Source organism: Cygnus atratus, chromosome 15, assembly GCF_013377495.2.
Source record: "Cygnus atratus isolate AKBS03 ecotype Queensland, Australia chromosome 15, CAtr_DNAZoo_HiC_assembly, whole genome shotgun sequence".
Classification (NCBI taxonomy): Eukaryota; Metazoa; Chordata; class Aves; order Anseriformes; family Anatidae; genus Cygnus; species Cygnus atratus.
In genome coordinates, this window is record NC_066376.1 from 4813545 (window position 1) to 4840338 (window position 26794).

General features: G+C 41.0%; 1 protein-coding gene across 1 annotated transcript in view; it reads left to right on the plus strand.

Annotated features, from left to right (window-relative positions):
- Positions 1–7456, plus strand: part of CARD11 (caspase recruitment domain family member 11) — a 45430-nt gene extending 37974 nt beyond the window's left edge. The window contains exons 18-26 of the mRNA XM_050713897.1: positions 69–195; positions 1278–1518; positions 1932–2028; positions 3031–3126; positions 3631–3763; positions 4296–4475; positions 5620–5744; positions 6579–6694; positions 7252–7456. Of these exons, the coding sequence (XP_050569854.1) occupies positions 69–195; positions 1278–1518; positions 1932–2028; positions 3031–3126; positions 3631–3763; positions 4296–4475; positions 5620–5744; positions 6579–6694; positions 7252–7456 (1320 nt within the window). The remainder of the gene's footprint in view (positions 1–68; positions 196–1277; positions 1519–1931; positions 2029–3030; positions 3127–3630; positions 3764–4295; positions 4476–5619; positions 5745–6578; positions 6695–7251) is intronic.
- The last annotated feature ends 19338 nt before the right edge of the window (positions 7457–26794 follow it).

The window sequence follows — 26794 nt, forward strand, 5'->3', positions numbered from 1 at the left end:
TAAAAAACTGGTATAATGGACTCAGAGATTGAACCTGCACTAGATAGTAATATTTCTTTCGTATCTAGTTGGAAGGCTGCATCAAAGGGGAAAATCAGAGTGTTCCCTTGGATACTTGCACAAAGGAAGAAGTTCACTGGACAATTCAGAGATGCAGTGGTCCAGTAACACTCCAGTATAAATCAAATCATGAAGGTAAGACCAAAAGTATTTCTCATCTCTAGTAGCTCCAGGTCTATTGTACTAACTAGTGCAGATGAGAATAACAGAACCAGAATATCTTTTATATTGGTATAAATCTGAAGCATGTCCACCAGTGTTAGCTATGAACTGAAAAGAAAAAAAAAGCCCATATGCTTGTCACTACAGGACTCTGAAGAATTTACATGGTGGGCCAATAACTACATGACTCACAAAACAGAAACTTATTTTTATGTACTGTTTTCTGTCATACAGTGTGGTGACCTGAATCATCTTTTATCCAGCTGAAGTCCATTTAGCATTTTACCTGATGGAGTTGCCCTGTTTATTACCTTTGTGGCTTTATCTTTTCCTTAACATCTGGAGTTTGTGTTTGATGGATAGAATTTGATTTTAGTGTTCAAGGCTTGTGATGATACTTTGGGGTTGTGGATCAAAAATTACATTCCCAAATCCATTTTTTACCGGTGTATATGAATTTTCAGGTTTTATTTATTTATTCTGGTTAGAGAATTTCAGCTGAATAAATCACACAGGAAGTGATGTCTTTGCTTTTCTTTGATGTTTTCAAAGGTAGGAAAGAATATTGCAAATTTTTGAGCACCGCTTAATGGTAGATAAAGCATGTTATAGTTTGTGGGAGTGCCAATTAGAGCTAATAATAAAGGGAATAGCTTGTCATTAAAATTGGTGGCAGAACTCAAGCTGTACTTACAGGATAGAGTTACAGTTATGTCTGCATCTCTGCTGAGAAGTTCTGTTTTACAGGTCATGTTTGGAGCACTGAAAATAGGGTTATGTATTATAGGTATCATGACGATGGGAACATTCTCACAGATTCTGATACCAGCAGCACGACCTGTTTCTGAACCAATGCCCTGTTGGTGTCTTTAAGGTGCAGACCCGTAACCTTGCTGTAACTGGTGCAACTAGCACTCTAGAAGTACAAACCCTCTCTCAGAGGAGCCTCCGAAGTTTGTGCTGTGTGCTTCTCTCAGAGGATGCCCCGGAATGCAGCAGTGCTGAGGTTTTGACCAGTGGCTGATCGTGCTTTGCCCCTTTCCTCATTGCTGCAGGTTACCGAAAGCTGCTGTCAGAACTGGAAGAAGGGCTTATCACATCCGGGGACTCATTTCATATCCGCTTGAATCTGAACATCTCCAGCCAGCTGGACTGCTGTTCCCTGTCAGTGAAATGTGATGAGATTGTTCATATTCTTGACACCATGTACCAAGGAAAGTATGAGTGGCTGTGCGCCAGAGTTGATCCTTTCACAGACAGGGATCTGGAAACAGGGACCATCCCCAGCTACAGCAGGTGAGTGTAATGCAGAGTGACCATGACTGAGAGCAGTGGTTCCATAAATAGGAAAATTAATAGCTGCTGTAGGAAAGATGTGTATGTCTTCATTTTTGGGAAAAGACCTGGTGGTGTTAAACTGTAATATGAGCTGTAAGACTTTAGAAAGGAGGCTGCACATCTCACCCAAAAGAATAATGTGGATTTCTCAAAAAGAAGCATAAGAAAATATATCATGGAGATTCTTTAATCCTTAACTGCACTGCAGTCCTGCTCATTATTTTATTCCTGTATTTACTATGTCATTTATTCAGTCCTCACTGCTATTTCTATTTAATCTTTTCTGTCAGCACAGACCCATTGCAGTTCAGCCTTTTTTCTGAGGGGTTTCAAAGGTTTCTTGATCTATGAGATTTCATCCTTTCTTTCAGAGCCCAGCAACTTCTTCTGGTGAAGCTGCAGCGGTTGATGCACAGAGGAAGCAGAGATGAGACAGAAAGCTCATATAATACCCTTCGGGCACTCCGGGTAAGGACCTACAAACAGGGTCGTTTTAAAATCCATTACTCCACTGCTAGTTGTTGTTCATCATGTTAATTTTATGGGAATTCCTATTTACACTCTGTGTAGGTTTTGATTGTCCCAGTTAATGGTTGACCTATGTTTGTTTGAAATAATATTGTCTCTGGCAATGTACCTAGCTCCAGGGTACTGTTAACCCTTCCTGCTATGAGGTAGTACACTTTAAATGTATAATATCTGTTCTGTGTCATAGTTAATCCCTTTCATTCTTCTCTTCCCATAAGCCTCTAACACAACATCACATCCACATGAGGAAGAAGCTGTGTCCTTGGAGTTAATAATCGGAATTATTTCTTTCCTACTGTGAACAATTGTCTAATCCAAAGAGCTGTCATTGTCCCACATTAGAAAAACATTTGTCTCCCAACCTACATGCCGTGGAGAGAAGGGGGATTGTCAGGTCTTCACACACAACAGCCCTGCCAATTTCTTCTTTTCTGTCAGTGAAAGAACTTTTATTTTTCTTTCTTTAGCCCAAAGAATTCCATCTTTACACGATTAAAAACTAACTTCCCAATGTATTACTTACCAGAGTTTTTTTCTAGAACTTTTAATAGAGCTTAGGAGACATACACACTTCTAACATTTGCAGAGACACTGGAGCCACGTTATTTGATTTCAGTCAAGGTTGTGCTATGCATTCATCCTGTACTCCAGTCCTCACTCATCAAAGGGATGGAGAGCACCAGCAGTGATGCCAGTGAGAGTAAAAGCTTTGCATGCTATTTCTTGATACAGAAATTACCTCCATCATAAACTGTGGAGTGCAATCTCCTGTGAAGAAAGGAATGTGGAAGAGCAGTAACCGAAGTGCTATAGCTTGCTTAGAACATTGTATTTGTGGTAGATATAAATCAGTCACTGTCCCTTTTACTGGAAATACAAAATATCTGCTTCTGCTTGTTTCTCTGATGCTATGATTAAAAAATATTATTATTTTTTCACTAGAATACATTGCAGCCAGAGGAGCCTGCACCACCAAATGACCCAAAAGCCAGCCCTCGCCTGTCCAGAGCAAGCTTTCTTTTGGGCCAAATATTACAGGTAATAAAGTTTAAACTCTCAGTGGCATGTCTGAAATAGTAGATCTGAATAACAGATATTCTCAGGCTATCCTAATCTCCCCAGAAACTCTACCTCAGGTATAGAGGTTGCATAAGGACTTCTCTGTGGTACGACAAAGAAGGGGCAAAGCTGTGGGTATGATCTGCAATGCTGTTGTGCAGATACTCAGTGCATGCGTGTTAATCTGCTGTGGACACATCAGTGCTTTGACTCATGATAGCAGCGAGCTCTGCCAAGGAAAAGAAAAGCATGCCACTTAAGAGCAGAGGAGAAAATAAGAAATCCCAAAGGGCATTAACAAAGGCTGTGAATCAGATCTATGATATTTAAAGAGACTTAGAATTTAGTCTGCAGATCCATGGAGTTTTGTCTTTGATAGACATAGGTAATTCAGATCTCATAGATAACAAGTGTGGACTGATGAATGCATAGGAGAATGAAGAACGTAAGAAATGAGGGTCAAATCTCTGTTCACCTTTTCAGTTTGTCAGCAGGTCTGAAAACAAATATAAGCGCATGAATAGCAATGAGCGAGTCCGTATCGTCACTGGCTGGCCCTCTGGTCTGGCATGGACCTCATCTGAAGCAAAGAAACCCTCACCTGATAAACTGGAAGGTATGGATATAAAATAATGATAGCACACGTGGTGCTGATATGAAGGCATACTGCGTAACTGCATGGTTGTTAAAAATGTTATAGGACTTCCCTATTACTAGCTTCTCTGTTCTACTCTGTGCAAAAATTAGGCAGTGTTTGTTACCAAAAGACTGATTTTACTAAAAGTGTTTGGGGAACCAAGCCTTCATGAGCAAGCTTACAACACTGAAACTTCCTGTTTTGCTGGCAGTTCTTCCCAGGTTCTCTCTTGCTCTTTGTCTAAAGCAATTAACTTATTAGCAGAAAGATTCTCCTAGCAAGTCTCCTGTTAAACCATTAAATAATCTCGTGAAAGCAAAAGGCACTTGAATTATTTAGTGTTAGACTGGACATTTTACTACTGGATATATAGTAAGGATAACCCTGGCATAAGAGAAAGGAGAACCAGTATGAATAACCATGTCATTTCTGGTTCACAAGTTTCTCCTTTTTTTTCTCCAAATACTGATGGAGAGGAAACACCAGTATAAATGTCTTGTTTTCTACTCAGATTTGGATTCTGAAAGTGAAATCAATAAGAGGCTCAGCCTGATCCCTTATAGCTTGGTGAGACCCATCCACTGTGAGCGCAGGCGCCCCGTTCTTTTCACCCCCACCATGCTTGCCAAGACCTTGGTACAGAAGCTTCTGAACTCTGGAGGTGCCCTGGAATTCAACATCTGCAAGCCAGGTAATGGGATAAAGACTGCCAACCCTCAGCGTTGGAAATAAGAGCATACACATATGTGCACATACACAAGGGCGTGCACTATTGAAAGTTGCTTGAGGTTTTTAAGTCACATCAGAGTGGTGTATAACTACAAGTCTTGGTTTTTTGAGACTGAGATATTTGAATGTTTTTGAGACAGCCAATGCACATAGTTATGAGATTCTGTGTCTGTGAATATTATCCATGTGTATGCTGTGTGGTTGCTAGGATGCCCCTCAGAGACTGAAATGCTGTGAGTGCTCTTTCTGTTTGCATACTGTTTGCATACTGCATATCTAGGCAATGTGAAATTTTGATTAATTTGTTTCTAGTATTTGCTATTATGAGGAATATCTTCCCTAGAGCGATTTTATGTTTCTATCTCGTCCAAGGCTGTGAAGATTGTGCATTTGATCTGCTTGAAAGACTGATTTTCTTCCATTCTAAGTATTTACTATTAAAGCAATATGCAGTACTGTGATTGCTGTAGGGCAGGATTGTATACAACACAGCATTAAACACAGCTGACGTTTCATTTTTACACTAATATTGAATACCCACTGCATAGTACAGTCTTATAGTTATCCAGACAGAGAAACTGAAAAGTTAAGTATCATAATAAATATCCCATCTTGCAGTATAAAACAGAAGCTTTGATGCAGAGCCGCAATTCACAAGGGGACCAGTATCACACATTGCAACCTAAGCCAAAAATTTTTGAAACTTTAAACACAAATGTTGGAACACTAAATCCATGTTTTAGGATCCTGTACTGAAGCGACCTTCTTTTTTTTAGCATTTCTCAGCATCCTTCAGCCCTGTAATGTTACTCTGTAACATGAGGTGCTGGAATTGTATTTACTGTTTTAATTTAATGCCTTCACAGTGTTGTGGTAATTGCCCGAGGACTCATTGGTGCAGGATATAGCTGAGGTGCTCAGCTGTGATCAGATTAAGCTTTAATTGAATTTAATGGAAGAAATGAGGCAGCTGTTAAGAAGACAATTCATTGTTCATCTTCTTTCCCTGAACCATCCTGACATCTTGGGTGAAGTGCTATTGGACAGTTGTTAGGTGTACTGCTGTTGTAATCATGATTTTTGTCCTCATCTACTTCTTCTACCAGATATTGTAACAAAGGAAGAGTTCTTAAGGAAGCAAAAGATGGAGACTATCATCTTCAGCAGAGAAAAAAATCTGAACACATACGAATGCATTGTACCTGCCAATATTGAGGCTGTCACTGCAAAGGTGCTGAGAGTACTCTGTATCCATTGCATAGGCTGTCTGTGAATCTGTCTGCAGTGTGTGTTTCTTCTTGAATGAGAGATTGACCAATTTATAGTTCCATGTTCTTTTTCTTGCCCACCTTAAATCTTAGATTTGTATTTATTCTCTCACATGGCTTTTATTTGTGCTCTTGCTTTTCCTTTTCCTTTTCATCCTCAGCTATATCCTTTTATATTCTCATTCATTCCCTGTGATGACCCACATTGATGCAGCAAAATATCCTTTCATTTTCTGTGCTTCATCCCTTATTCAGTTCCTTTTCGTATTGTAAGTATATATGAATGCGTGAGAGAGTAAGAGATACAAGGACCGAGACAAAAGAAAGGATAGCCTGAAACACAGACACAGGGGTGTACAGTACAAAGATAACGATGTCAAAGACAGAGATGTCATATCAAGTAGAGTAGATTTGATGCACAGCATGGAAAAAAGGAGAATTAAAGTGATGTTTTTTCTCATACAAGTAGTTGCAGTAGATGTTCTCTCTGAACAAAGACCATGTGTGTGTTTGTGTATATATGTAAAACTTTTATCACACTCTTCAATTTTAGATCAATCAATTTCTATTTTAAGCCTTTTCAGAGAGCTATTAAGCTTCACTTTTATTTGACTGGCTAGTTGTAAACCAGTAGGAGGAGTTGGGACTTTAAATGTATATTTGATTAAAAGGTTTTAAATCAGTACAATGGTAAATGGAGAGCTTTTCAGCTGACCCCATAAGGTATGGATACCTTTATCTCAAGGTTCTACAGCAGTGAATGTTCCTTTGTAACGCTGTTATGACTTTGTTTTTAGAATAAGCATTGTCTACTGGAAGCTGGAATAAGCTGCACAAAGGATTTAATCAAAGCCAAGATATATCCTATTGTTCTCTTTATCAGAGTCTCGGAGAAAAACATCAAGAGGTTCAGGTAAAATATCAAACCTTTTGCATATTTGATATTCTCTTATTCAGTGAGTAATTCTCGAGTCCAATAATGTTATCACTGAGAGAAATGCAGGTCCTTTTCTTTCTTCATCTGGTGTCTGTGTGTGCATTGTTTCCTACCATGTCTTCTTCCTGAAATATTGACCAGGAAAAAGAAGGAATTCCCCAAATTTTACATTCTTTCACTGTCTCTGATAGCAATGATCATTGTGGGAGGATAAGACTGAAGAATATGTCTTTTTCTCCATGCTTAGCACTCCCACAGCATTTCTTAAGGTAATAATAGCTGTAAGAGGAAAGTTCACAAACACTTGCACTCTCCCTACATTCAGCCCTCTTAAATTATTTCCCCATAGCAAGTATTTTTCCTTGGGGGAAGGATGGAAGTAGGGGGGGGATAGACCTGGAGTAGCTGTATTCTCCACTGCTTTTATTGCTTGTATATAATCAGTAGAAAATAAATTCTTAATAGGGCAGCTGGGACTACGGGATTCACTTACAGTGCAAGACATTTATTTTTGGTCTGCTCATTTGGTACAGGAAACTGTTGCCAAAGCCGGAGACCGAAGATGAGTTTTTACGTATGTGCCGTCTGAAAGAGAAAGAACTGGAGGCACTGCCATGCCTTTATGCCTCTGTAGAGGCAGACGCATGGAGCAGTATTGAGGATCTTATCCGAGTAATAAAAGACAAGATCGGAGAAGAGCAGCGTAAAACCATCTGGGTAGATGAAGATCAGCTATAAAAAAAATAGTATGTAAAATGAAGCTCTTTGGTGACAAAAGGACATACTCAGGTGGAGCGGGGGCTCGCAGAATTCTCTGATTCAGTGCCCAGTGCTCTCTTCTGTTTCATCCTTGCTGGCTGGGGACTTGCTACTGGCAGAATGCATGTATGGAATGGAACTGGAGCTTTGCTGAACAGCCAACATCTCAGATGCTGGGGATCTGGGGTGTGGATCGGACCACAGCCACCACCACCACTTCTGACCCGCCAGCATCTCTTAATGGACAGCAGCTGTTTAACAAGTCAGAAGGACAAAGATCTTGCGAGGGAGCTTAGGGTAATTTATTACGTAAAAATACAGTTCACAGTTGGCCAATCAAACACTTCTGATGAGACCAGATAAGTGAAATCGAAGAGAAATAAAGCGTGAGGATTGGACTAAAGGATATAGAATTGAGACGTGTCCTGCACCCATCCTGAGGTGAGGTTCCAAAAATACTGCAATAAGGAAGCTGTTTGATAGCAACAGAAACACTACCGCTGGTGGCTGAGGCAGCTCTGTAGCCCTGTTTTTCCATGACCATTTCAGTCAGAAGGGAAGAGAATAGCTGTAATTCCTGGCATTAATTAAAAGGACAATTTTCACTTCCTCTTTAAACCCAGTCCTGTTTAACAGTTTTGTGGGTTTTCTTTTAGTCTTGGCAGTTACAGAAAAAAAAAAATGAAAAGACTCCACAGTCCCAGTGGCACATCAGATCTTTCCAGATCTGCCAATGTTTCATTTATTTTTTCCCTGCCTCTGTATTGTATGAATTTGTATGTCTCTCAATTTTTACCATTTTTTACTTGTGGAAAATTCTATTGTGCCTTCTCTAGGCAGCAAGGTTCTCTGTTTCTCCACTGAAATCTGTATTTTTGTACAACATCATTGCCTGCCAACATGCCTGCTCTCAACAGGAGGGACTGTTCTGAGAAGAGGAAAAGGAGAATTTCATAAGCCAGTAATCGCTGTAAGCCACTCAGTCCTTGACCTCTCTGCCATGACTGACAGCAAGGAGACCAGTGAGTGTCACACTGTGCTGTGGCCAGCTAGTATAACATTTTCAAAAGTATGTACATGACTTAGAAGACCACATCCCATTTTCAAAAGCACTCGACTCCTCAGAGACTTTAAGTTCCACCAAAAATGAGTGGGACTAGGACTCCTAAATCTCTTAGGGCTTTTAAAATTTTTCCTCTATACATCAGACACTGCATTGAGACTGCCAAATGGATTCAATAAAACTGATCAGATAATTATGACTTGCGCAGTTGCTGATCTGAAATGCAATAAAATCTGACCTACAGATGAAGAGGTGTACATCTCATTATCCTTAGATCTTTCATTGGCTGCCATATCCCTCCCTTTTAAGATGCATTTAATAACAAACTTATCTCTGCTTCTGTGTTCATCCTGTGTCCCCTGTCTTGGTAGCTCAGGCCAGCATGCAGCAGCTTGCAATAAAAAGACAAAGAATCCAAGCAAAACATCTGGCCTGGTTGCCCCTGCTACATTAACTGCTGCACTGTCCTGGTGATGAGCTTCTGATGTTGGGGGTGTCTCCCAGGTGGACTGGGTCAGTTCATGTTAGCTTACATGACTGTGCTTTTCTGCTCTCTTCTTACTTTTATGCATATCATTTTTTTTAACTAATGCTGTTTTCTAGAAGTCATTTATGTCAGCTTACATCTAACTTTCTGCTGCTGTGTTTTTCACATTATTAATGTTTGAAAGACTGCTCATAGCTAGCGTTTCTCAGATAATAGCTTTTTACCTTCCCAATGCCATCTGTTTGGACTGCGCAAGCAGGGGGATACTCCTATTTTGCAATCTCTTCACAAAGTACAGGCTGCATCCACAATTTGCAACTCCCTCCAGGGCAAAGAATAACAGCTGATTGGGGTATATATAGAACAAATTGGTTGATTCTTCATAGAGCCTCTGTAGCTCAACAAGAAAACAAAGTGTCGGTTGGGAAAGCTGAGCCTTCCAGGAGCATTTTTGCAGACATTCCTAATGTCCTGATCATGCAACCTTGTGGGACAGCTGCCTGTGCTTTGTTACCGTGACAGTTTTGAGTCCGCAGCTGAGCAAGGGGTGGGACTGCAAGAACATTCCTGGGCTGCTTCAGCAAAAAGTTCAGCCAGGTCAGCTTCAGAGCCTGCAGGAGGAGCCAGCTGCCTGCCTACAGGACAGAGCTCACCCCGTGTCCCTGTTGCAGGGATCAGGAACAGCTGGCAGGGCGGCTGGGACAAACGGGGAGCTGGAAGGAGGGGTTGAAGGATCTCCGTCTCTCATGGCTGCTCCTGCAGTGGTCTTCTCTCCCCACTGCTTTAGTTCTGAGCCCTCTTTACACAAACAACAGCTGTGGATGTGATTTATCTCACTTAACTTCAGACATGGAAAAGGTGGATGCCAAAGTCTGAAGGAGGTTCCTTTCACAGTGAATGGAGATACACCTCCCAAGAGCTATTTGTCTAATTTACTGTAGATGGCTATCTTAGGATGAGACAAATAGCCCTCTGAACTGTCTGTTTCTTTCCATGGACTATAGAAGAAAACTAGAAAATTTGTCTGGCCTAAAGGCCAGCAAAAAAAAGCATTTAGCTTTTTGATCTGTAAAGCTAAGCCCACCTTGTGGAAAAAGTGGGACTAGAGATGGAGGCAGGGAACAATAACAGATCTAATTATTTCTTTGAAACAAGACGAGTAAATACGTGGAACACATTCTTCTTGATATCTGAGTGAATCTCCTGTAAATTCCCAGCCCTGCAGATGCTGTAAGGCATTGAGGTTGTCTACTCATTTGACGCAAGGCAACCAGACTCTTAAGTGAAGTTCACTGGCAGAGCTATGTGCTGTGGCATTCATAACCCTCATCTCTCTTTGACTGAGTGGAGAAGGACTGGAAACTATATTCCCCCTTGACTTCTGGATGTGAACTCAAAAAGCAAATCTGTAACTGGAGCACATTCCCAGAAGTGCAGCAGAGCAGTAAGGGCCATTATCATTTACACTAGCTGAAGAAGTGCTTCTGATGTAGTTCCAAATGCTGTCCATCTAAACTGGAAGAAATTAACCTCTGTGTCTTTTGAAATATATTCAAAACTACAGGCTTGAAAAGAGGCCATGAATTTCCCTAAATGGCAGAGTATTGGAGTCAGTGTGAATTCCAAGTCCTGAACTGGCAGATCTGAAGTGCAAACTTTGAACTTGGGCTGTAGATTTTCTCAGTATTCTTGATTCTGCTAAGTCTTACTTATGAGGTATTACTTTAATCTACTTCCCTCCTCACATGCAAATGTAATATAGACAATCTTGAGCTTCTGATCACATAAACAAATGCCCACCCATGCATAGTCAGCTTATTTGTCAAGGACCGATAGTGATCATTTTGTTGAAAAACTGGGAGCAATGATTAATAAAAGGCAATCGAAACTGGAAATATTGTAAATGTGTGTTGTAAGCAGTGTAAAAACTGAGTCCAAAACAGGCTCTCAGCTGGATCTCATGGAAGTGTAAGGATTTGACAAGTTTTCAGTTGGATTTTCTTTGGGTGTTTTTGTATTGTTAGACAGCACTTGGTATACGATTTGCAAACAACCGGACTTGCAGGTACCACTGTAATTCAGACAAATTATCCGAGTCTAATAAAATCAAGCTGCAGACCCACGTTCAAGCTGGCTGCCATGGCTGGACATCAGAGTTCAGATCAAGCCATCTGACAGAGACATGTCTGGATACCAGTTGCATTTGTCTGTCTGAGGTAAGCAACTTTTACATTAATCCATTTTAAAACGTACCACTCAAGGTTTCTAACTGTAGTCTGTGAACATTTCTCCACAATCTGTATTTTAAGCTCAACAGGGAATTATCAGAAAATCAGGGTAATTGTCCTGTATAAAGTATGCTACTTTTTTTTTTTTTACAGAAAAAGTTCTAAAGCATCAAATTATTAACAGCCTTTCAAAATATATTATTGGAAAACTACTTCTTTCATTTAAAAGCTCACAAGAGCTTGCTGAAAAATTTTTAGATGTGGATTGTTCTTTGGAAAATGTCATTGAAAAAATGGCCACTAGAAAATGCAATTTGAATGGAATGCAATGGAATATTGTGCTGTTAGAAAATGTGTTTTCATTCAAATCAATTGTCTGTAAAAATGTTTTCATTCTGACATTTCATTAAAAAAAAAAAAAAAGAAAAAGTTTTTAAGTAATACTGAAGTAGTTCTTTTCAGTATTTCACATACTTTCAGTCTCTTACCTAGAAATATTTCTGGCTTTAATTTTTTAAATTTTTTATGGTTGAAGTATCTTTAAGAGTCTACATTTAAGCATTTAATTTGATTCAAACACTTTTTGAAGAAAATCTTGTGTTTGTTTTTTATATTCTACAAAGTAATAGAAGTAAGGCCTTGTAACTATCAGATGCGGAATAATTTCCGTGATCACAAGAAAAAAAAAAAGCACAAAATCTGGCTTTACATTATATTAACTCTGCTGCTAAAATGATGTGTTATATAAGTCAGTATCATGCAGTTCAGCACATTTGGGAATTGTTGCAGGTAAAAATTTCATGCAAACTTTATTACACAGAATTTGATATTCCTTTGAATCAGAATTCTGGCTGGAGGCTAAGCTGTCAATTGGTCTGTCTGCAGCACAGACAGCTCTGGCAGCACAATTTGCAGGGGGGTAGGAACACACACAAAGCAGACTTTTGCTTATGAACCTTAAGTGGAGATAGTTGCCAAAGCTGGAAAAATGCCTGTGAACCTGTTAGAGCTATTTGTATTCTTTTATGCCAAGCTATTTTCATGGGTTAGGGTTGGAAAACTCTGTAGCAAGGATGAAGGCAGAGAGACAGTATTCAGGTGGGCCGACTTCAGCTCTGGGGGGTCCAGAACTGTGTGAACCCCGGAGCTGCTGTGAGGGTACAATGCTCTGCATGGTCACCTAAGGGGAGATGTTCAAGCAGCAGTTGCTGTGCTGGCTGCTGCAGACTGAAAAAAGCAAGTCACAGGTTGGGGACTTGGGACTTCTAGGAGAACAGCATTCTAGGATTTTGCAATTATTTGAATTGAGTACTCTGAATCATTCAGCATTTATCAGCTTATACTGTGAAGCATATCAAATGTGTTCCCTCTTGGTGTAGTTGCTATCTCCCTTGCTTTTGTTCAGTTCTGAGGACTGAATGGTATTGTACTATTTTGTGCTGTTTGCCATTAAAAGGTATACAGGATTTCAACTGAGATACGTGATTCCTTTCTTATAAGTTCCTCTGCTTTCCCCACATCTCCTGCCTTGCTCAGTTTCCGGACTTCTCATTTGCTCCCCACTCCATGTAACGCCCAGGCTGATTCAGGGTTTGCAGCACACTTGGCTTGCCTGAGGTCCTTCATCAGAACACTGCTCCATGCAGTCGTGTCCAGCGCACCGAATGATTAATGTGTAAATTGAAACTGTAATTCAAGAAAAACCTTGTGCTTTACTGGACTCGTCTGCAGAAGAAAAGAAAAAGGAGGCTCTCATGTGGATCAATGCAATGTGCCTTTTGACTTTGGAGACCTAATCCCAGTGTGATTCTTGGTTCAAGCACAGTGAATACGGTCCTTTGGCTCTGGCAGCTTGGCTAGCAGCACAGCTGTTGGATGTAACTCCTGGCACAGCAGGAGTTACGCTGACAGCGCAGTGCGAGTCCTGCCCACGCAGGACCTGGGGGAACTGGGGTAACTTATTCTGTCTGACACCTTCCTGAACGGAAAACCTAATTCAGCCAACGCAGTGCTGAGAGACCGTGACAGGAAATTTCCTCCTGAATCTTTCAGGGACCGCAGAATTCTGCCTTGCTCCCAGAAATCACACTCGATATTTCTGCAAAGCCCTCTGCAGCCCTTACCCCCACAGAAAAGAATCTGTGCCAACCTCATGGGCTTTCCCCTGCATCTTTCTAGTGAAAAATTTTGGTCTTTCTCTCTGATCCTGCAGAAGCAAATGGAAGGCCTCCCATCCCAGTTTTCATCTGTAGTGTTCGTGTTTCTTTATGAAGTAGGTGTTGTTAACATTCCTATGCAAACAGAGGAACTGGACAGAGGGTTGGTGTGGCCGGTCTGCCCAGGGCAGCAACAGAGGCTGGCTCCTTAAACCCTGCACAGAGCTGGCTCTGGGTCTGCGCTGCTCTGGCCTGAAGACTCTGAACAAGAGCATAATGCAAGTCTGGCAGTTCTCTCAAGGATTTGAGTGGTGGCTGCCTTAAGTGGTGAGATTTCTAGTTTGATTTGAGAACCCTACCAGTAAGCCAAGTTCAGAACAACAGGAAACTCATCCACCCTCCCTCCCCCACCTCCTTTTTTTCTGTTCCTCTGCTGCAGAAACTTTCTGATGTTCAGATCACAGGCTTTCCGGGGTTAAATGCACCATTAGTCACTGGAAAAAAAAAAAGAAAAAAAAAAGGAAAAAAAAGAAGACCCTTTAAAAGCAGATGGTGGGTGATAGGGAACCTGTTTGAGAGTAAATATCTACAACAGCATGTCTGCTTCATCAGATATTAGCATCAAAAGCTGTCTGACAATTTAGCAACAAACAGCAATATTGATTTTCTTCCAAACTGCAGACACAGAAAGCACAGAAAGACAAAGACAGAGAGATGGCTCTTTCATAGTATCCCCATCACGCCTGGGCAAATAACAAGGCAGGACTGCCAGGCAGTGAAGTACCTGCAACACCCAGGTCAGCGTGGTACCAGCAGCCTGCAGGTTAGAGGTGACTCAAGGATGCAGAGAATGGTCCAGCTCCTGGCCCCGAGGGTGTGCAGCAAGCAGTGATACCTTCCCAGGGATGAAGAAGTGAGGATGCAGCCGGGCTGTTCCCACCACGGCAAGTGGGATCTTGTGGATGGAGCATGAAGCGGTGAGGTACAGCTTGCTTCCCTTGCTGTTTTCACGAATTAATATACACGAATATATGCACGAAATTAATATACACGAAAATACACGAATTAATCACTACAAAGCAGTCGAACAGTAATAGCTACCTCTCCACCTGGGCTGCCTGCAGCCCCAGCAGCCATCCTGACTTTTCAGGGCACTGGCAAAGTAGCCATTTTTCCACCCTGGCAATCTGGAAGAATTCTACCAGAGAACTAAGATGCAACTGTTTTTTTTCCTTTGTTCTCTGTCCCATTAACTTCATTTTCCCATGTTGGTAGAAAAGTCTTCTCATGGCCAGCAGTCAGACCTCGGAACCACTTCTTTTATCACAAGTGTTTGGTATATCCAGTCCTCTGGAGAACAGCTTTCTTTTTTTCTGATTTAAATTCACCACAACTATTGGTCTCACATCAATTATGTACACTTCTCCCTTGCCTGTCACTCTGAAACGCCAGTGAATCTGGTAATTTTTGCTCACAGAAGTGGGAAACTAACAGGGATCTGATCTTTGGCACAGCCTGCAGTGATTGCAAGTACCAAGGCATTAGCAAAACAGCAAGGAAACAGAAACAGGCACTGAAACTCACTGAAGTACAATCTCCTGCTCACAAACAAGTATTCAGAGAGTAACTCATAACGTAGTGCTTCAGAAGGGGCTGGGGTACATCAGGACAGTGCCCAGGAAGGGCTTCACAAAGCAATATCCAGCCCTGGTCATGGGGACATCCAGAATGCTCACAATAGAACAGGACAAGAAATAAGGAATAACTTGTGCCTAAACTTCCTGGAATAAATGGACACAACTCCATTAACTTTTAGCTCTGTGCACCAGAAGGAGCTAAGCTGAATATTGGCTCTGACCTAGTTGGAGTTCTTTATAGCAACATTACGATATTGTTAAAATACTGTTTTAAGAGCCAGTTTTTGGTTGTTGCCTTCATTTTTTTCACCCTAGAGAAAGCCGGTGGGGTAAACTTCTATTAAATGAATGTGAAAAATTGATGCCTGGGTCTAAGTGCACATTTATAAATATAACATCAAATTCAGTGGCTTACAACAGCGTGTCTCCCAAAGAGCTCTGCCCTCCAAGCACTGCCTACCCCGCTGTAGTAATGGTCTTTCTCTTACCAACCTCCTGAAACACTTGAGCAGTCTTCCAAAGGCAGCCTTATGCGGGTGAGATTTAGCTCTGTCATTGTAGCTTGCAGCATTTACTTCTCCATATCCTGGTGCTGAGCTGATTTGCTCATTATCAGATTGCTTTTTATTAATCACAGCAGTAACAATGGGACAGAGAAGCTGGAATACAGCATAGACAGTGCTTCATTTGTTCCAATTGATTTTCCTATCACATTTTATTACTACTATTTACTTTGTGCGCCTCAGAAAGATTGAACTGCACTGTGCAGTAGGGGTACATATTTGAATTTCTCCTCCTTTTAGCTCTTGCTATTTCTATTATGATAGTCAGAACAGTGGGTTCTTCCAGCAACTAAGCCATGACCTTCTCTGCTATAAAACAGCATATAGAGGTTTTGTGATAATTAGACTCCACCAGCGTGTGAAGTCCTGCATGTGGAGTCCTAGGGAAATCCATGTGAATCATGGATACCGAGCACGTCTGAAAATTAGATTGCCAAGATGGTATTTTACAAATTCTCAGCGCTGACCAGAACCACAGCTATAGCTAAAACAGCCACAAGGTATAATTTGAGAGTATGCAGAATATGTGTATGCATTCTACACTTGGGATAGGATGTTCTGGTGGTTTCAGGATGAGGTTTTGTCTTGCAGTAAAAATAATGGAGATGATGGTGATGCTGATGCTTTTTTTTTTCCTGCTTCTTCCTAGCTATTTTCTAATGTCTTAGATCACTTCACAAGCTGGGTCTGGCAAACTTCAGCCAGCATATCTAAAACATCAGAGAAGACCAAAGGATTACTGTCAGAAGGTATTTGGTGGTTTATGGAAGATGATACTTGAGTCAACAAGAAGACAAAGGATGGCAGGTGCAGTAAGATTCATTAGTTGTTTCCTTTCCATAAACGAGGCTCACAGAGAACCAAAACCAACTTAAAACTTTGCCAGAAAAGAACTATCAAATTCTGTGGTAAAGCTCCTATTTTCAGCACAGTTAGGATTTCACACTAGAGATTTATAAGCGTTTGAACTATATTTATTCTGAAATTGCCCTATTCAATGAGTACAACAGGAAATCCATGGTTGGCTGCATCTGTAGGTGTGAGATACAGTTGTGTGGGGAGGTGATGAGAATATGTAAGAAAAAAAAAAGCTTTGTTTTGTACAAATTGTTTTACAATTAGCCTAGTTTAGGAGGGAGGAGGAAGCTAGCAGGTGGTAGCATGTGTCATTAATAAAGTTTAAAACAGAAACCACAAATAGTCAGCTGAGCTGAAAGTTTCCGTGGGCTCTTCAGTCTTACTGGAAATGTGAGAGTCCCTCAGACAGGAATTTCTTTCTTATCATGTGCTTTATCTTGCTGAGGTGCTGTTTTATAACTTAAGCAGAATGTGTGAGTGTTTGTGTGTGTGTGCGTGCAAGCTCGTCTGTGTACACGCGTACCACAGAACAGCACATGTCTATACCGATGTGCAACATTATGCTCTTTGGGAGCATGCCACACACCATCAAGTAGATGTTTTTTTCCTCCTAGCTCAACTAGCAGAATGGCTTCTTTTGTTCTACCAGCAGAAGCTTTTGGTTCTTAGAGCAGAAGATGCTGAGCTAGAGTGCCCTGGCCCCCTCCCTGAAGTGCATACATACACTTGTCATTTGTCCAACAGCATCTGAGCTGTGTGACTTTGAGCTTGTATGATGGTTTACTATCCTCCTACAGTTGGTGACCTTGAGCTGCATCAAATAATTATTTTCTTTCTTTTTTTTCTTTTTTTTTTTTTTTGAGCAGTAGTGGGGGGGTAATTGAATGATTGTAAAATGGGCCACTAGGCAACCAGAGGTTAAATGAAAACTAAAATAATGTCATCTACTGGAACATTTTTGATCACATTTAAGGTCACAGTCAGATAAAGGGTTAGGAAGTATCAGCCTGAGACTTTAGCATTGCAAATGGGTTTCTGCAAGCACAGCTTGTGAGTGATGGGAGGGGAGAGGAAGAAGGGAGGAGAATATACAGATACTGGTGGTGGATTTAACCTGGACTAAGTTCAGGCACCTCAATAATATTCACTTGAGCAGTATTGATCAGAGAGGAAACACTAAGTATGTTTGTTAATCTGGCACTATTTCCTTCATGCTGTATTTTTATTGTTATTAGAATCTGTGATTTACTGTGTCCAGCCTGGATCAAATTCAGCAGCTGTATTTCTCAAGATTATTTTTTCACCCTTTCTTACTGAAGTGCATTTATGGAAGAAGTTTTACAGCTTTTCAAAAGAATCGTGTCTCCCTCCAGTGGTGAAGTGATACAGCTTGGGTTTCCAAAATCAGTTAGGCCATGTGACTGTATGTGAGTGTGCATGACAATACACTTTTACATGAAATAATCCTGTGACGCACATGAGCAGAACATGAACACTCATCAGTAGCCACCTATTTTATAACGGTTCTTCCGGTAGAACACACAGTTTCTTTGAACAACCCCTGTGGTACACCACATCTCATTTTAATACTCTTTGTTTTAACAAAATAGTTTAATATTGCAAATTCTCACTCAATTTGCATGTTTTGCTGCTTGAATATTAGTAGTTTCTGTCTGCTGATTCCACAGTTGTACAATAAAATACTGGGTTGAGCCCCATCACCCTGTAGCATGAGGTAAAACAATGTTTTAGACGTCGTGTAGAAAAATCTCTTTGGATCAAGCTGTTTTCAGTTCAGAAGAGACATATTCAAGCCCTGGTCACCCCATAACAGAAAGCCATACGATACAAGTGCATTGGGGTGAGGAGATATCGATTTACCTTCTGTAAAATAAATGTAAAGTCAAAGCCTGAGCATTTTTCAGCACCTCTCCAGTACTCTGCCTGATTTGTGTGCAAGCCCCAAGTCTCATACCTTCCACCATACATCCCACATCTTTTGAACCATCCCTGAATTGCAGATTCATATTATGAGCTGCAAAACTTGTTCGGCCTGTGTCGTGAGCCACACATGCTCCCTTACTCATCTAGTTTGTGTTCCTTACTCAAGTTCTTCCTTTTTGACCTCGTTCTTCACATTTCCAAATCTGAGATGAACTTCATAAAGCACTTTTCTTAACCTCCCTATGCCTTACTGTGTTCCCCGTTGAAACTGTGCAACATCAAAATAGATATTAAAATAGTGATACCTCAGTAAGGGAAACAGCAAGAAGCATTATATTTAAACCAGTATTTATTGTTAATTACGCTTTTCCTTCTAGTAGTGAATAAGCACTCAGTGCTGAAATTGGAAGACCTGCTCAGAAAGGGTTCTGTGTGATTATTTGATTATAATATGTTAGCAGTGCTTGTAGTTACCGTTCTGCTGATTTCATGCCAAAACAATGGGCTGTGATGGCTTCAGAATCAGCTAAACACTTCACCATCTTCTGAGCATCGTAAATGGATCGGAGAAAACATATTTGTGCATTTTCTTTCTGAGTTCTTTCATCATCTGAACTGTGACATAGAATAGTTTTCTTCAATGCTCACTGTATCACAACCATTTGCTAAAATATGAATATATTTTTGAAGATAAAATGTTATCTCGTCTCTTCAGGAGAATGCATTCTCCTCCTGTTTACTTTGGGTTTCAGGTTGTGCTTTTCCCTGTCACCCACAAATATTCAATTGTATGTTCCCTCCTCCTTCTCTTCTAGCCAAGGTTATAAATTAAAATTCAATTTCATTAAAATCGTAAGTAATCATTCTCTGCCTCTCATTAGTAATGATTCGGTGCAGGGGGATCCCGGCTGCTCCCACAACTGTAATTCAATTGGACTCACCAGCTCTTGTTCACAAATCGCTTGAGCTGCACTTTCTTCACAAATTTATGGCATCAGCACTGTCCAGAGGTTGAATTACAGCTGCAGGTTTGATCAGGGACTGCATTATTCTGCATCTAATCCCTGCATTCTGACAGCAGCAGGGGGGAGCACTGTTGTTTTACAGGAATGGTGCATTGTTCTTCTGCTTTATGTCAGGGCCTGAATTGCCTTTGGAATCAGGGAACTGTCAGCCCAAAGCTACAAGCAAGCAACAAGATCAGAATGACATGGTATATAAATAACAAACATGGAGACAGTCGAAAGCCAGCGTTCCTTCTTCTGCACTCTCCTAAATTACTGGAATGGTGATTGACCACAGACTGTGCTCTTTCATCATCTGATGCTATCTGAATATGCGATGCTAGCTGAGCATAATGTTGAAATATCACTCCCAGCTTTTACTCAAAACGAGGAATGTTGATATTCACTCAATGTTGATATTCACTGGTGGCACAAAGTCACCATTAACATTAATTAAATCTTTCAGCCAGAGGCCATGTTCATGCACCCGTTCACACATGAGCCCTTCCTCTCGAGCAGTGTTCTGCAGCCTACGGCATTCTTGGCAAAAAGGGTCCGTCAGCAGATCTGGAACGGCACGCAGCAGGACCTGTGTGTGCCGTTTACCCCGGAGGTAAGACGTCACCCATCAGCTGACAACTTGCCTGCTGCAAGGCGATATAGCCCCAAAGCTGCCTGTACCCAGGGTTTTAAACCTGGTAGAAAGCAGAAGCCCCTGCCTCTTGTAGAGAGGTGGTGCTGTCATGCAGCTCACCTGGCTCGTGACTCTCAGTTTGGAATTGATCTTCTCCAGGACTGCAGAGACACATAGCCTCAACACATTTAACATCAGTTTGGAACAAAAAAAATAAAATAAAAATGGTGTATTGCCTTTGAGAGGTTTTCCTCTTTTAATGTATCCATATGCAAGTGGTCCTACAACAAAGAGCAGTTCCGAAGCTGCCATGTGCCAGTATGTCATACTCATTTAAATGAGCTTTGCTGTTAAATCAGTAATGGAAATCACTGAGTGTAAGGCAATATGATAGCTTTGCCACTGTTCTGCTTCTTGTGGCTTCTACTAATTTTCTTGTTTGTTTTAATAACAAAATCTGTCATATTCTAGTTTTGCACAAACCCTAAGAGGCAAATTACAAGACGTGTCAAGCAATTCTTGTTGACTTCAATGAGGGTTACGTTTTTTTAAAAAGCTATTTCCCGTGGAAACTGAAGGTCCTTTTATTTCTTCATGCAATCTTGCCATTTTTTATGCTTTGTTGTCAGAGAGACTGTGACATGAGACAGGATAAGGGAAACGTCTGCTTTCACATGACAATTCAGAGCAACAGCATTTGGCTCCTGGTTTGCAGCTTGCAGCTGAATCACCTGTTGTGTGCAGTCCCTTGTGGCTGCAGGCTCCCCCAGCACTATCCTCAGGCACGGTTTCCCAAGTGTGTTCCAATATGTTTTCAGCGTATTTTCGATCCTTCGTTTGCTCATTTTTTATCCCTTTGCAAACTGAAATATATTTTTCCTTTCCTAATTAACTCCCTGCCACCCCACTTGTGGTAAAGCCTGATTTATTTCTCCTTCTCTGCACTGAGAGGACAGGATACTTAATCTCCTCTGGGTGGATGCTGAAACACTGTCTGAATAAAATGCTGATCACTCATCTGGTTAGCTCCTGCCAGCTCTTCTCCGCATTCCTGCCGCCCAGGTTTTGCATCATTTGCTATCACTTCTTTAAAATGACCGAGTCCCTTCCTTCTCCACTTCTGAAGACTAATAATTCCTCGGTTAGCCAACAGCCACATTTGGGTGTGCGTGCGAGTGTTTGTCCTTTCATATTGTCTGAAGAACATGAATATTCACAGGCTAAAAAGGATTGTTTGGATAAAAACTTTGAATAATATCAAGCCAATGGCTGTAATTTATTGCACTTGCTGTTCATTTGGGACTTTTTTTTGGTTGTTGACAGGGACCTGCTTTTTGTGCTAATGTCCACTTGGTAGCTGCAGAGGAATAAAGAAGCTTTGGGATCCCCTCATTTGGGGAGCAATGAATAAACATGGTGTAGAGACAAAGAATAACAGCCCAATGAATAAACATTTTGAAAGCTTCTGTGTTTGATGCCCATCTGCAAAGTAAAGAATGAATATCAGATATATGTGTATGCATGCATACATGTTTGCAGTGGCAATCTCTTTCAGATGGCAGACACTTAACTCTAAGTGCCAATGTTTTTGCACATCTTGAAAATATTTGTGTAAAAATGGAAAGAGAAAAGTTGCCAGCTGCACCGTGTAGTGGAAAATGATGTGGGCAGAATGCACAACATGTGTTAAGTGACGGGAGCCAGGTGAATGAGGTGAAGAGTCAAGATTTTTCTTCTTCACGCTGAAGCCCTGAGAGACTCATTTAGTGACGTCTCATAGCACACTTTTCAGATGTGCATCCATTCTGCCTTTCCTTTGAAGCTAACCTGGGCTGCGAAACGTAACAGTGAATTCAGCAAGAGGGCTTGGAATCCTGGCCTGGCAGTTACCATTAATGGTCTCAGGCAAATACTGTGGACTCCGTTCTATTTATTTTTCCTAAAGTGTAGGTGTTAAGAAATATGAGACTGGTAAGCGGGTGACACGGCATCTGCAAGCATCACCTCGGCATTTCTGGTTAGCAGACAGCCTTGGAGTAGGATTGTAAAAATTGCATCATTTGTAACCTTTTCCACACCAGCCTTTTTAAAAACAACTGTAACCAACAGCTTTCCTTTGGACATGAAGAGAATAACTAAAGAGAACATCTGTTTTCCCTTTAGATGTGGAACTGCAATAGCAAGCCATGCATAAATTTTATTAAGGCTTGCTAATTTCCTATGAGTTTGGGGAGCTACATGTTACCCATGGAGATATTTGGCTCTGCATCTCCAGATGAAATATAATTTTAAAAACAATGCAGAAAAAAAAAGTGTATATAATTTGGCAGCAAACATGTTAGGTTCTGTTCTCAGGGAGCTCCATTTTCTTTGGCTTTGTTTTTATACTTTTTGAAATGTTTACCTTTTCCTTCCTCTTAATGTTATTCTCCGTGTTTTCCAATGACTTTCTATAACATAGACATCTAAATGAAACAGGCATCTGAATTGGATATACTGCTTAACGTGAGTCTTTTGTACTCAAAATCAGAGCTCCAAACATATTTAGGACCTAAGGCTGGTTTTATGTTGTTTCTTAGATGCCAGACTTCTTGTGCATGCTAGGGATGTATGCTCTAGCCAGCATGTGCTTGTTCTGTCACTTGGGGCTCTAGGAATATCTCCAGATTTAGAACTCAGAAGCAAGGACTGTTGAGACATAACCTCATGTGGATATAAACCCACTCACATCCCACAGGCCCAGTTTCTGTGCCCTCTGAGGTCACCTTCGAACAGAACCTCACTTTCTGATCTTTCTAAACTCTCAGAACCAAGGTACATCGTCCCTGTGCATAACCAAGGGAACTTCACACTAAGAACTTAGAGTCTGCAGGATGCTTAGCACGACATGCCTGGAATTACACAGATCATGCCTTCTTATATGAAATAAGTAGAAAAGTCATGGCATGGGTTAAAAATATGCTTGTCTTCTCTTAATAATTAATTGTTCAGGGATTAATATGAGGTTTTGTGTTTTGAAAGTAAACTAATTCACTCGTTGGCTGGTGTGTAATGAAGGAGAACAGGCTACTGTCAAGCAGGCTGAAAACAGTGAAAATTAACTACAAGAAGTGCCACGACTCACATATTTTATGTATATGAGTAATGTATTCTCTGTGGGACAGAAGATGAAAATATCACACAGAAAAGAAAAACACTGTGGCTACAAATTTAATAAAAGAAACAAGCATACTTTGCCTCACAGCGTATTTTGGCATTTTTACTGCCTGTTGGTATCTGGGCTGGGCAATTGCGGGAGAATCCATGTTTGCAAACCCACAAGAAGCAAGAATGAAGCGTTCTGCAGCCTGCCTGCCTGCAGAGCTAGCAAAGGGGAAAGAAAATATAATTAAAAATCAGAATACATTGATATCAAACGATTACAATTTGAAAACACTGTTTGGTTCTCCATTCTTCTTCCAGTCATACCATTACAAGGCTGTTCGTGGTTTTCTAGTTCTTTGTCTAGGCCTGTTTGTGATGTCTTGATGTTGATGCTTAGAAGCTCAAGAAGTTTAGGCAAATCTGGGTCAAAAAAACAAATGCATGTACAAAACAACTGTATATTAAAGCAATGTTAAAAGGGACAAGCAAATACTGAGAAACAAATTCCCTTTTAAATGGATTTTTTGAGAGATGCCAAATGACTTCAGTTTTCTTTGACTTGATGGGAGTTGAGACTGCAATCACTTCAAAGAACTGGGACTGCTGAAAAAGAGCAAATTACAATAGAGATCATAAAGACTTGCAGAAAACATCCAGCCAAGGTGTCAGTACCCATAGCAAAACACTACTGTATTAATCCTGGAAGGTTCCCATATACTTAATGAGGTTACTAGAAAATAGTTGATTTATTTGAACTATTTTTGTTTTATTCCTCCACAGGAGAACATTATTCAGTTTTTCTTTTTTTTTCATGCTGCTATGGGGAATGTGCAGAGAGGTGGCCATTGAAAAAGCCGCATAAAACCTCTGAGAATGCAGTAAGCAGAATATAGCTCTTTTAACATTACAAACCTACCAGCTTAGGTAAGGGCTTGAAGTGCATATAAACTCCTGCACCTCCTCAGATAGGCAGAGTCACGATCTCAACAATGGAGTAGAAGCAAAAGGAGCTTAGATCATAAATCTTTTTCAGATCTACAAGCTTTGCTGTCTGAATGCACAACGAGCAATTCAAGGGCCCCAACATCTTTTAACAAGTCAGGCTAAGCTGGGAGTACTTCTGCCCTGTGGTAACAACAGTTCAATATTTTGACTCAGTTCGCTCATCTAGCACAGTGGTCAGAAAGGACAAGGTGGGTGATTTATCAGCTCAGGTGATTCCATTAGTGCATACTTTATCTTGCTGTTGTCTAAAGATTGCCAGTTTCGTGCCTAAACTCTGAAGTTTAAATTGCATTAGAGCTAGCTCTAACATTGCTGCATGGTGCTGTACTGCAAGCTGGTAGGCATAGCCTCATTGTTGTTTTCTTTGCTTTCTGGTTTCACCAAGCAAAATATTTTTCCTGGCAGTGACAGTGTCTGGTAGTGCTCAGGAAGACAAGAGCCATGTCTCAGGTATGGGCTAACACTCAGTTTTGTAGCAGCACCTCCTTCATACTGCGTCTCCTCCACTGATGTTGATGATACACTTTCAGAGCACAGAATGTAGTCTTTAAGGTATGGGTCACAGTGGTCTGGGTAAAGAATGGGCCATCATCCAGGGGACTCAGGAAGAATTTGGTGTTGGTCAATTATGAGCTTCAAGACACTGGAAAGATAGCTTTGTGTGCTTTCAGGGGCTTAATCCATATATCCCCTCTGTGCTCAACCCAAGTAGAAACAAGTGACACTTGAAACATAGAAAGAAACAAGTTCAGGCACCTCAGCCCTCCTCATTCCCTGTACTTCGTGCTGACATTCATCAGTGAGGCCATAGCCTCGTATGGACTTTCTGCAAAAATCACAGAAATCACAGGATTTACAGACTGGTGTTCAATAGCAGGGCTACTTCCATAACTTCTTGCTCATCTGCCTGAGCTGACCAGATGTCATGCCCAGCTGCAATAAGGTCTGTATGTACAAGCAATCCAACAGCTTCTCCAAGTCCCATACAACTTCTCAGCCTTGATCTTCTGCCGTCTGTTTGCAGGCCCCGGGGGCACAGAATTTCATGCTCCAATCCTTCCCCAAGAGCTCCCAATTTTCCTGACCGTAATTCATATTCATTTTCCTGCTCATTATAAGTCTGTAGCCAACAAGGGAAATGGAAATCATGTTGCCCTCGCTGCCTCTTTCTAGCCTCCTCTCCTCTATTCCATCTTTCAGTCTCCTTTTTTCTCTCTTTACATCCATGGGAGTTGAAGGAGGAAGAAATATAAGCAGGTGTACAAGTCTTTCTTCATCTCAGCAGAAAGAGAAGAGGAATTATAGGAAGTAACAGAGATTGCAAAAAGGAAAATAGAGTTGAAATAGGAAAAATATGTACCTGGAAAACTGAGAAAGTAAATGAAGAAATAGAAAGCTGAAACGTTAGTATAAATTTATTCTGTTTTGTACCATAAATAAATAAATAAATCATTCAGTACAAGCCCAAAAGAGGGAGATGAACTAGGAATTCTGAAACATGAAACTGGTAAATAATAAGGAAATGGAGAAAGGGAAGCTGTGGAGACTGAGTACAAACCTCTCTCTTATAAGCTTTTACATGGATGCTTACACCTACTGCTCACGCTCATAACAAAACATCTGCAGAAACATCAGCAGGGATCACCACATGCATTTGTGAGGTTCTGCCCAGTCCCTCAGCAGGGTAACAGAAAGCGTACTGCTGCAGCTCCGTGGTAGTAAACAAAATTGTTTTGTCTTGTTTTTAGAGCAGCTTCTGAATGATTAGATGAGCAACAATAGTACTGTGGGGGAAAGAGGGAGGGGTGGACCTTTTCCTTTTGACAATTAGATGTGAGCTATTGAAAGCTGCTTTCATGGATGAATGCATAGAGAACTAAGGACATATGGTAACTGATTTGCCTGATGAGGTTATTGTATACCATAATTTCGCTCTCACTTACAGACGAGGCAGGCCTATCACGGGAGTTGCACTTCACAGTTGTTTGAATTCTCTGCCAAATACCTTCAGAAGCTCAGAAGTCTGAAGAGGACCTCAAGCAGGGTGCAGACAAAGCTAGTGGGGCAGAAGTAACGGAGCTAATCAGAAAATACCAATCTGGGCACTTCATAGTTACATAGGGTCTGATTTTCAGGCAGCTTAGACTCTGTGGATTCCAGCGGGAGTCCTGAGTACTCAGCTGCTCTCAAAATCAGGCCTAAGAGCATGGGGGATTTGAGGGTTGGTTTGTTTGCGTCGTCCTGCTCTGACTGGCTTCTTCTGGGGCAATGACGACCTCCAGCGGGCAATCTCGTGAATTACAGCAGTATTTTATACGTGGAATGAGCTGTGCTGTCTCGAACTGCAGTTAGAGAGTAAAATCCTGCAAGAGAAAACAGCTTTTTCAAGACATGTTCTGTGCTGTACTGAATGGCTCGTGACTTTGTGTTGTTCTCCTGATTACTGTAATGCCTAAAGGTGTTTTTCAGTTCCCTCTCTCGGTAAGGAGATTTGCTCTTTGGGGAAGTTGACAACAGCACCTCAGTGTGATTAACAGTCAACTGAGCGGTCACTTCCAGGAAGGGTTTTGTTTATTTTTGTCTTGTTTTGTTCT